General features: G+C 34.3%; 1 protein-coding gene across 26 annotated transcripts in view; it reads right to left on the bottom strand.

The window, feature by feature from the left end:
- The window catches only part of PLEKHA5 (pleckstrin homology domain containing A5), a 245399-nt gene that overhangs the window by 88047 nt on the left and 145017 nt on the right, over nt 1–12335 (bottom strand). For all 26 annotated transcript variants that reach the window (XM_045464741.1, XM_045464749.1, XM_045464756.1 and 23 more), the window contains 4 exons: nt 11439–11522; nt 10398–10518; nt 7466–7570; nt 4641–4713 (listed from right to left, as the gene is read on the bottom strand). In XM_045464741.1, the coding sequence (XP_045320697.1) occupies nt 4641–4713; nt 7466–7570; nt 10398–10518; nt 11439–11522 (383 nt within the window). The remainder of the gene's footprint in view (nt 1–4640; nt 4714–7465; nt 7571–10397; nt 10519–11438; nt 11523–12335) is intronic.

Below are 12335 nucleotides of genomic sequence, written 5' to 3'. Positions count from 1 at the left end.
CAGGCATTATATAGCACAGGGCGATTTTACTGGGTCGTCATGAATTGTTTCCCAGATGGACACCAAGCCGTTATGAGGGCTTGTCAAGTCATCCATGCAGGGCATCTTGGCTTCATCAGCTACAAACCTGAGGAAAACAGCACTTAACGCAAAGAACTGCTGTGAGGGTCACATGAGCTAACAGCTATGAAGAACTCAATAATGCACTCAGCCTGTTGTAAGTCTTCAATAAATACTGCCCTCATCCTATTACTGCATATAGAAAAATCTTCATCTTCTGTCAAACGACTGTCCTAAGAGTTCTTTACTAGATTCTCCAAATGTTCTTAATCATGGCACTCTTCGGTTTGGTTCTGTGAAGCCTGACCTACTGTCTTTTACCCAAGCAAAGAGTAGGTACTGAGTGATATTTGTAGAATGAATGAACTCTTTGGGGGGTGGGGGTTCAGCTAGGCCTTCTTTAGACTGGATAGGAGCCCAACTCCCTCTGTCCCATTCTAGTCCCTCCCCTTTTCTGCCACAGGTAATGGTCCCAAGAACACTCCCTAATAAGCCTCTTGCACATTAATCTCCATTACAGAGCTTACCGCTTGGGGAACACAACCTGTGACTGGAACCCCTTAAGAATCTCAACACTGACTGGATTCAAGTAACATTTTAGACTCCTTACTTGTACTTCAGCTTTAAAGACATTTGGATTAAAGACAAAAAAATACATATAATTACAGCTGGGTATGTAACTTACTGACTGGAATATTATCACTAATTATCATTACCTAGAATACTTCAATACTTTAACTGGTCTCTTGGCTTCTCGTTTAAGTGCTAGGGTGGTTTTTCTAAAATGTACTCTAAATGTATCCTATTATTATTCTCACTTTTAAGACAGAGTTAAAACTCATGAGGATGGCAAACAGATGCCTTTTGTGCCTTGAACCACTTGTTAGCCTTTGCTCCTATGTCCTTAGGCATAACCTTCTTTTCAGTAACACAAGCCCCATGTGTCATTTTACAAATATGTTGTGCTCACTCATGCTTTGAACATGTGAAGTTCTTTGCCTAGATCACCCTTATTTCCCAATCCTTTCCTGGTACTCCTGGTCAACACTCATTCAACATAACTGGACACTATGACATTCTTTCTTAGGCTCCTTTAGCTAATCTGTGAGTTCCATGGAGATGCGTTTATATTGTTCATTTCTGTATCCTACTACCTAATAATACATCTGGTGCATCAAAAGTGCTCACTGCTAGCTACTACCTTAGTCTAAGCCATCATCACTTCTACCTAATAATTCCTAACTAGTCTCCGCTTCCTTCCTTCCTCATAATCCATTCTCCAATAGCAGCTTGAGTAGGCTTTCCACAATGTAAGTCACAGCATATTGCTCTTATACTTAAAAACATCCAGTTGTTTCCTAATGGAATTTACAGTAGAACTGAAATTCTAGTAGGGTCTGACATTGGTGCAATCTCCTCCATTCCTCCCACCTCCCTCCCTACTGCTCCCCTTCTGCGGGCTCCTTTGATGTTCCACTTTCCTACCTTCCAGCCTTTGCACTCTTGCTCCCCCTGCCTGCAATACACTGCTCACTCTGGCTCTTATTTATATTTTGCTATCTAAAACGTCTGCTGAGAGAACTGATCCAAAGAAATCTTTCATCCATGCCTGTCTTTAATACAATGACCTTATTTTCCCAAAAGCACTTGTCATGGTATTGTTTACTTGAATTTACTGTCTCCTTGACTTCTCTAGAATGTAAGCTTCATGAGTGCTTTCACTTTTTTTTTTTTTATGTTTATTTTTGAGAGAGAGAGAGAGAGCGAGCGAGAGCGAGCAGGGGAGGGGCAGGGAGAGAGGGAGACACGGAATCCAAAGCAGGCTCCAGGCTCTGATCTGTCAGCACAGAGCCCGATACAGGGCTCAAACCCACAGACTGTGAGATCATGACCTGAGCCGAAGTTGGACGCTTAAACGACTGAGCCACCCAGGCACCCTTCTTTTACTGTTTGACAGCATCTGCTCAATAAATATTTGTTGAATGAATTAAGTCCTATGATATGTACTGTCAACAGACTGACTATAAAATAGAACAATCTAAGTGCTCTGTCATAATATGCCTGATACTCTGCAAAGATCAGTGGGAACCTGAACTTCCATCTGGTATTGGCTCCTAACCTATTGTAAAAAATAGCAAATCATTGGGGCGCCTGGGTGGCTCAATCAGTTAAGCGGCTGACCTGAGTTCAGGTCATGATCTCATGGTTGGTGGGTTTGAGTCCCGTGTCGGGCTCTGTGCTGACAGCTCGGATTCTGTGTCTCCTTCTCTCTCTGCCCCTCCCCAACTTGTGCTCTGTGTCTCTATGTCTTTCAAAAAACAAATAAATGTAAAAAAAAAAAAAAATAAAAATAAAAAAATAAAAAAAAAATAGCCAATCACTTATTTTCTGTCTTACTCTCCGTATCTGTGCAATGCAGACTGATGGTCAAAAAATTCTGACAGTGCACTGTGTATGTCAGTATACCAGACACTTGGAAGGATATAGAAGAAATGAATGGGGATGCTGGATTCAGCACATAAGAGATCTGTGAAAGGAAAAATTCTGTGGTTAAGAGAAGTAATCTTGGCTATGACACATGCCAGTCGTGAGACCTCAGGCAAACAGTATGACCTCTCTGCCCTTTGGGTTCCTCTTGTGTAAAAGGGCATAATATTTCCCACCTTGGAAGGGAAGACATAGACCATCTATGCTACATGCTCAGCATATAGTAAGTGCTCAAAAAAAAAAAGCAAGGTATTATGACCATCTCACTAAAATCTGGTCATTTTTATTTCAAATCTGACATTTCTTATTGATAAAACAGAGGAAGTGTATAATATCATAATACTCATTTCCAAGCATCTGAAGAGCAGAAGTGAGTTAAATGATATTTCTTTCCTTTCTATGTTTTCTTCTCTTTTACATTGTTTCTGTCTGGGGAACCATACTAAAATTAACAAGTATAGTGAATGTAAAATGCATACAGTTAATAATAATACATAATCTCAGATTCAACACAGCTTCTGAAGTCAACATTTACATTTTAAAAATTCGGTTAAAAGAGGAAAACTTTTAAAAGAGGTGGTAGGCAGCACCTTTCCATGAGCAACAATAGCAAATCACAAGGAACTCAGTGTTCTTTTTGTGGTAAATTAACATTAAGGAATTTTGTATGAGAAGTGGTAATAAACATTTTCTTGGTCTCATTTAAAGCTCTAAAAAGACTATAAATAAACTGAAAAGAGGAGGGAAGTACAAACTATAAGCTTAGAAATTATGCCTAAGTTATATATAACTCTTGACTTTTTGAACGAGTGGGAAAGCCTTTAAGGAAAATTGTAGAGTAAGGTTGGCATAAGACTAAAGATAATACCGCAATTGCTGCCTGACCAACATCTCTGTGACAAAATGAAATTTTATAGGTTTGTTTAATTCTGACTCAGCAGTACTTTTCAACCACAGTTTGCAGTGGGGGAAAAACAGATAAATATAATTCTAGTAATTTCTAATTTTGAAAGTTAATATACATTATATTGCTTTGATAGATGACCACAGAGTTTCATCACCCTTTTGTTTGTGCAATCACAAAGCAAATTTTAAAACTGCTAATCAGTTCTAAAATCCTGTTTTATCTTGTGATATACTCATCTAGAAAAGTTATAAACTGTTCAACACGCTTTGACAATCTAATTCTTTAATGAATGTTTCCAACCAGACTTTAAAGTAGGAAAGAAAGAACTACTGTCCAGGTTCATGGTTTTATATTATAATTGAAGCAGATTTCTATGGAGAGTGCAGCCTATGTAAACTTTTTCATGGCTGGGTACCAACTGTGTCGTATCTAACAGATCCACGTAGCACATGAGGACAGACTTCTTTGGACTTTGAGCTGAAACTGTATTCACCAATAATTTACTAACAAGAAAACATATTTAAAAAAGGAGTTTATGGCATCCACATAGGAAAAATGGAGATAATAACTCAATACCTAAGATAATACCTTTATTTACTCTCCACCAACATTAACAGCCTGGTATGTATACTTTCCACAACTTTCTCCATGTTTCAGGGAGTCTGTCATTGTTTGAAAAAAAGGGGGTGGGGAGGGTGGGAATCACAATAAGTACATATTTTGTACTTAAAAAAATTGCCAATATATCAGAGTAGTCTTTGATAGTCTAAAGACATCTGCTGCAGAGACCTGAACATTCAACAATTCAATAGCTAGAGCTAACAAAGCTGACACATAAAAAAAAACTTATTAGACTAATGACTTTTGTCTATTAGGCAATGAATTCAAGGATAACATTACAGAGTGAAGAGTCATACACTATTTACATAAAACAAATCAGATTAACACAATCACACTACAGAAATTGGACCAAACTCGGACTAATCTGCTTGAAGAACAATATTGTCTTCAGTCATCCCTCAAGTACTCAGTATTATATATCGATGAAGAAAAGGTTGTCTTGATATTGTTTGTTGGTAATAAAACTGCCAAAAGAATTGTAATGTTTTTTCTTTAAAAAAAGTATCTACTACTTAACATATCCTATCATGAAATACTACACTAAGACAGTTTATAGCAAACTTACCTCTGTAATAAAAGAGGCAAAGGTCAGAAAGCACGAACCAGCGTTTCTTCCATAGCTTCATGCCGGTACTGTCCTATATTAAATCAGCATATTAAAGGTTTTTTTTTCATTTCAGAAAATTCAAATTCATTTCTGATACCTTTATTTAAAATAAGCTTTTATTTCTTAAAAAAATTTTTTAGTGTTTATTTGAGAGACACACATAGAATGTGAGCAGGGGAGGGACACAGAGAGAGGGAGACACAGAATCTGCCCTGCAGAAGGTTCCAGGCTCTGAGCTGTCAGCACAAAGTTTGATGTGCGGCTCGAACTCATGAACAGTGAGATCACGACCTGAGCCGAAATTGGACATTTAGCCAACTGAGCCACCCAGGCGCCCCTAAAATAAGCTTTTAAAACAAGATGTAGAAACCTAATATACAAAGCAAAAATATGGAGGTAGTTTTCTAGGGACTTGTATCACCTTAAGACATTCCCAAGTATACAGGTCTCTGAAGAGTAATACCATCATGTAAGAAATACTGTTGAAGCAATCTGATTTAGCTTCATATTTGTAAGCAATCTGAAATTACTTTTTTGAACATACATGTCTGCTAACATGAGGATAGCGTAACCATGTAGCATTGTGTGCATTCTGGTAGAACAGATTTAATAAATGTTAATCTCCAACAAGAAGAAAAATATGTGATTTGAAATTATCCCAAAGGTAATGTGATTTAAAATGACTGTGAATAAAGGAAACTTAGCATACAAATAGATTTCATAAACGCTTTTTTCTTCTTACATATACAGTTTGGGTTTCGCTCACCCTGCAAAAAACAGTGCTTCTTTGGCAGCTTTTTCTTAGTAATTCAGTTAATAAAAATACCAAGCTCAAACAAAATTACAGTTTTAATAAAAACTGCAAGAGTAAATGAAACACGCACACGCACACACACGCAAAAAAGAGGTCAGTTTGGATGTGCATTAACATTATTTTTAGTTGTAACAATCAAAAATGACTTCAGAACTAAAGAAATTATATAGATAAAACTCTTAAAGTAAGGGATTTGTCCTTAAAATTGACAGCTACATCAAAGAACCAAAAAAAATTTTTTAATAGTATATGGTATTCTTAATGTCCTAATAATACTCTTTAATACAAATAATTTAAAAGTTTACACTTTTATTTTAAGCAGGCTCCATGCTCAGCAAGGAGCCAACGCAAGGCTTGATCCCACAACCCTGGGATCATGATCTGAGCCAAAATCAAGAGCCGGACACTCAACCATCAGAGCCAACCAGGTGCCCCAAAAAGTTTACACTTTTAAGTAACTCTGCAAACAAACACTCTGTGTAAGTCACACAGCTATTACAAAATAAACACTCATGGTAGAGAAACTGGTTGTTAACATTTCTGCAATACAAATTAACCAAGGGATCAAGAAATAAGAACAAATATCATTTTAAAGAAATTCTGTATCGTCTATTAGGCTCAATATTACACTGAGCTATTTGAAAATAACTTGGACTTATTAGAAGACTAAATAAGAAATCTTTTAGTATAGATAAGTTTAAATGTCCGATGGTGAAAATATAGATGATGTTTTTTTAATGTTTATTTTGAGAGAGAGAACACGTGCGCACGTGAGTGGGTAGCAGAAGGGCAGGTGAAGGGAGAGACAGAGAGAATCCCAAGCAGGCTCCTCACTGTCAGCACAGAGACCAACGTGGGGCTCGAACTCAGGAAACCGAGAGATCATGACCTAAGCTGAAACCAAGAGTCGGATGCTCAACTGACTGAGCCATCCAGGTGCCCCAAGATGGTTTTTTTTAGTAGATGATTTTTAAATAAAAATAAAAGTTGGTATTCAAGTTACATACTCAATCAACTCAGCGACACACTGGCAAAACTAATTTGCTTCAATGATTGGGAATTCTTTGGATTTTAAGATGGCCCTCTCTTGGTAAGTTGCCACCTCAGCTTTCATATGGAACGATGTCTAATGAATGTATCCTTCGTATACATGTATAATCAGAGACAGAACAAAGATAGATAAAGTTCTTGAAGGCTGAATATATCATCTCAGTTATCTGGTGGTCACTTAACTTGGAAACCCAGGTACAAACCAGAAAGTAAAAAAGGAAACAGTCTATAAGCACGAAAAGAGATGTCAGGAAGTCCAATGTACATGCATCCTTACTAATTCCCAAAGTAATGGCAAGGTTCCAAAAAAGCTTAGTTATCAGGTTTTCCAAACGATAAAATATACACCCCAACTTATCAGGATGTCTGACAGTGAGCCATACTTAAGCAAACAGATCAGAAAAGAAGAGAAAGAAAAAAAGGAAAAGAAAAAAAGAAAAAAACAACACATTTAAGAGAGTAGTCTTGAGAGCCTAAAAGTAAAAATCTGAGAAAACTATAAAAATCTCAATTACGATTTCTCTATAAAGCAGAGAAGTATATAATTGTACACTTCTCTAATGATTTTTAAATGAACAGAAAAATGAACAGTATCTCTGTATGTTTTTTTTCCCCATTTAAAAAATATTTCTGCCTGGATAATTTTAGCATAGTATTCCTAACGATTTCATACAGCATGTATTTAATTTCAAATCTAGAAATAACTACAACAAAGACACACAATCTGTGTTCTAAGTAACATCCATTACTTTTTCTTTCTTTACTATTCTAACATTCTTCAGTTGTAATAAAAAGAATCTGGATGACTAATCCTACAGTTCCTTCTCTATTTTATATAATTGTCCTAGGTACATTCAGCTGAAAAGGTCTTTTGATTCCATTTTTCTTTCACATCAAATAGAACACAAACAAAAAATACCTGTTTATAAAGCCAGCCTCGCCTGACCACAGGTGCATTAGGATTCCTTTTAATTGAATTTGATCTTTTTCCAAAATTGTGAACTTTTTTTGAAGACCGTGAAGTCTAAATAGAAAAAAGAAAAACAGAAAATGTGTTGTTAATGGTTGGTATTTATATTTCTTCTTCATAATTTTATCTGTCCAGATTTCTCTGAAACATGCAGGACTTAAATCTTTTCAGATGAATTATAGCAATTCTGCTTTTTGAGGATTTACTTATTTCAAGTGTAAGAATTTTGCACAAAGAATTCTTCCCCAGGATATTACAAAGAATCACAAGTTTTATAATCTGTGCTTTAAAACTGGGATATACAATTTTTAAAAAGGCACAATGTGTGGCACTATTTTGTCTTACCTGCTATATAAATTGAATAAACCTTGGGTAAAAATGAACAAATCTTTAAGAATAAATGAAATGTAGAACTTTTTGCTTTATATCTGATTTAATAATGTTATTTCAATTACAGAAAGTGAACAGTGTCAAGGGTCAAGAGAAATACTCAGATATAAAACATACCACATCAAGTCAACACAAGACTGGAAAGATCTGCTTAATGTCATGTACTGTCTTCTCCTTTATGAGCAATTCTGAACTTGAATGATGCCAGATAGATAGTGTTTACTATATATTTAAAAGTATACATAAGGAGATACAATCTTTTGAGATACTGCTATGTTTATTTAGTATGAAGATTTAGCAGGAATGGTAGTGGTAACCAACAAACAAAAACAAAGAAGCTGAATTTGAATTCTCTATAAAGGTAAGTAATATCAAATTATCTCTTATTGTTTAACTTATCTAGAATCCAGCACATTTCATGAGAATTTTGTTTTTTGAAGCTTATATTAGTACATAACAGAACGTTAAGACCCAATATCAACCACATCTTCCCAAAGTATGTTTTGTTGATACGTTTCACTTTATTTTTGAATACATAATGCTTAATCATAGTATACAACTCAAATGGTACAAAAAGATACACACTGGGACTGGATACACACATCTACTTCCTACCTCTGGGCTCTAGCACTCAACCCTATGAGGCAACCAATGTCAACTGTGTGTATGCGTGCACTTATTCATCTAAGATAACTGTTTTCATAGGTATGGAATATCTTTTTTTCCTCAAATGATTACATATACAATACCTACTATTCTGTTCTACTGTTTCTTGGAGCTTACAACATAAAGAAAATGCCTATTTACCCACATGGTTGTCGAGGTACTGCGCTAGAAAACTTCTTAACCTTTGCAAATTTGATATGTGAAAAATGGTGTCCTTTGTTGTTTTAATTAGCATTTTTCATATTATGAATGAGTTTGAACATCGTTTTCATATATTTAACAGTAAAATTCCATTTTCTGGGTGGGGATTTTATATAATATGCCCATTTAAAAAGTAGGCTGTAAGCCTTTTCCTTATTGATTCAAAAAACTTCTTTTGATTATAAAGGAATTATTCGTGAATTATTACATGAATTGCAGATATTATGCATGCATAATAATTATTTATGGTTCAATCTCCTTATTTTCTATTTTGATTTTTGGGTTTTATGTCATATTTAGAAAGCCAATCTGCATTCTGCATTTGTTTTTTAAAAAATCTTCCATTGTTCTTTGTAGTGCTTTTATAGTTTTGTTTTTAACATTTCAATACCTGATCCATCTGGAAAATTTTCAGTGTAAAGTGTGAGGCAGAGATCCGACTTTCTTTCCAGATAATGACTTGCTGGCCCTCAACCTACATATCATTTCTCTAGATTTTGATTAAAATATATTAATGAAGTATTATAATACTCAGTTACCTTACTAGCATTTTATGTTACATAAGAATTAGAAAATATTTACATTATTTAGAAATTTATATTAACTTGTAATACTCTACAAAATTTCATTTTAAAAACATTAAAACAAAAATGTCACAACAGGCATTTAAAATAGATAACTGCCTATTATCCATTTCTTTATAATAACCATAATTTACTATAACTGTTCTATTATAAAATATATTATTTTTTAATAAAGATTATTCTTTTATTATCACTTGATTCTCTTGCTATCCATTAATTTAGAAACTGAGAAGCAACTTTAAGGCAACTATTTATTCAGATTTAGTAGCATGTGTTTTAAGAGACTGATAAAATTTTCGTATTAAAATTCTAAACTTAAAATATTAGCACTGTAGTTTAAATTATAAGAAACAATAACTACAGGGGCCCCCAGGTGGCTTGCTCAGAGGAGCATAAGAAAGACTCTTGATCTCATGGTCATGAGTTCGAGCCCCATGTGGGATGCAGTGATTACCTAAATAACTTAAAAAAATAAATAGAAGCAGTAACTACAAATTTTTATAGACACAAAGTCTGGGACCTTACATTAAACAATTAACATTTTTCTTTGTGATTATAAACACCACCCTCCTATATTTCCATATGACTATGGCACTTTTTGTATAATGGATTCTATATATGTCAGAATCATCAAGCACAGTGGCCTAGGGTTTCCCTTTGGCAGTGATTCTACATTTCTTTTTAAAAAGTTTGTCTGCTCAATCTAGGGTATTTCTATGCCATTATATTAACCCTCATCTTTAAAACTTCAGTTGATTCAATAAATTGCCATTTTCTCACGTAAACATCCATATATTTGTAAAATTATTCAAAATCTGAACTCTATAAAAGTTTTAAAAAGTCATTAAATTATTAAAGTATAATCTTATTATTTTATATTCCACATCATTCCTTAAGTAAATTATCTCAGATGTAATTTGGTTCATGTAATAAGAAAAATGAAATAATTATTCTTTAATTCTAAGCCCATTAAGAGTATAGTAATAGATGCAACCAATTATACCAGATATCAGTAATTAACAGTAAGCAAAAGAACTTACTCTGCCTACAGGGCTCATCGGATGCACTCCATAATCTGAAGTCATATTATAGTTAGAAGCTTCATTTATCATGCTTACAGGTCGTTCCTTCTTTTCTTCAGATGTCATGGTTGCAACAGTCCTGAAAATACGTCAGAATGCTAAAACTTGCTGTACATGTTGACTGCTTTACAATAAACCTTCCCTAGAAATTATAATGCTGATGTCCCACTTTTCCAAAGAGCTGGATACTAGTTAGAGCTTAATAAGCTCTAGAGTCATAGCTTAATATTTATAACTATTTTAAATATAATTAGCATATCTCCTAAGCACATGATAGGTTAAAATCATGTTTATTTTAATAAGCATTATTATAGATATGCTACTTGGTCATCTAACTGGAAAATTAAAACCTCACTAAAGATGAGCTATTCTATTATCGAAAATAAAAATAATGATATCAAGAGCTATTTTTTTTTGTGAACAAATTTATAGTATATAAAATATTTTCACACATATCTCATTTGATGCTTATAATAATCCTAAGAAATGGTAATTACCACTATCTCTGATTTAAGGACGAGAAAACTGAGCTCACATTAGTTTAATAATCTGACAAAGTTTATAGTTTCTCTGACGTTAAATTCTGGGCTCTTGAGCTTACTGTCTGTGTTTGTACCAACAGCTTCTGAGATTACATTCTTCATCAAAGAAAGTTTTAAGTTATGTTCCTATGCCATCCATAGTAAATAGATGGGTTTCTGTTATACCTGACTGCAAATATCCAGATAAGAAACTGTTAAATTATAATGTATTAACATATGGACAACAGCAGAGTGCCTGGGTGGCTCAGTTGGTTAAGTGTCCTAGTCTTAACTCTTGATTTCGGCTCGGGTCATGACAGCATGGAGCTTGGGATTCTCTCTCTCTCCTCTCACTGCCGCTCCTCTTGCTCACACTCTCTCTCAAAATAAATAAACTTAAAAATATGTTTTTGGATAACAGCAATCTTAATGCTAACACCATTTAAAACGAAGGCATTCCATGAAACTCTTTACTTACTGTTCATTCACTACAAAAATACAATTGTCCTGTGATGGCTGTCCTGTGACTGGATGTTTACAGGTTACTTTCCTTTCATTATGGCTAAAAGAAAAGAGAAAAAGAGAAAATGCATGTATTTCTATTATCACAAATGTTTTTCTAATATCCTGGTACGAAAATAGTGATTTCTTTATTATAACATTAGTGAATAAAAGAGATGAAATTCAAACTCCCAGGTGATGAAATCTCCAAATACACCCTTTCTACTACCTACCATGTACACATGTATGTGTGAATGCTACTACAGTTTTACCATATAGGTAAATGAACCTCCCACCTCCCAAGCCTGACCTCAATTCTTTCTTCTCACTATTTTATAAAAAAGTAAGTTGATTTGGCTCCACGATCACTGCATTTCACATTTGATAGGTGGGACACAAAGAATGAGTACCTACCTACTTCTATTATTTTGTATCTTTATTTAGGCACATCATAGAGAAGTAATGCCAAATTCATATACTATTCTTTTTAGGCTGAGTGATAAGATTAGGTCTCCTGCTGTCTTCTTAGAAATGAGAGGGAAAAGAATTCCCAAACGATTTATCTGAATAAAAAATACTGGAGGCCAAAAAAAGTATAATACATACTGATAAATAATACACATTATTATTTATAAATTAATTTTCCCCCTTTGGGTCACATACTATAAGGGAAGATCTATAAGGAAGATCCATCATTTACTTTCCTTACAGAGAAAAATTTCAAGATGCTGTAACTGAATATTGCTTTCTTAATCTTAAAAGATTATTAAATGTGCTCTATAACCACAAGCCACAAACTTTCTGGCAAACTTTAGATATTTAAATTCCTTTTCCATATCCTAACTTTTATTATTTTTATTGGTAACATAGTACT

This window comes from Leopardus geoffroyi, chromosome B4, assembly GCF_018350155.1.
Source record: "Leopardus geoffroyi isolate Oge1 chromosome B4, O.geoffroyi_Oge1_pat1.0, whole genome shotgun sequence".
Classification (NCBI taxonomy): Eukaryota; Metazoa; Chordata; class Mammalia; order Carnivora; family Felidae; genus Leopardus; species Leopardus geoffroyi.
Note: the sequence above shows the minus strand (reverse complement) of the source record. Positions and strands in the feature narration are given on the sequence as shown.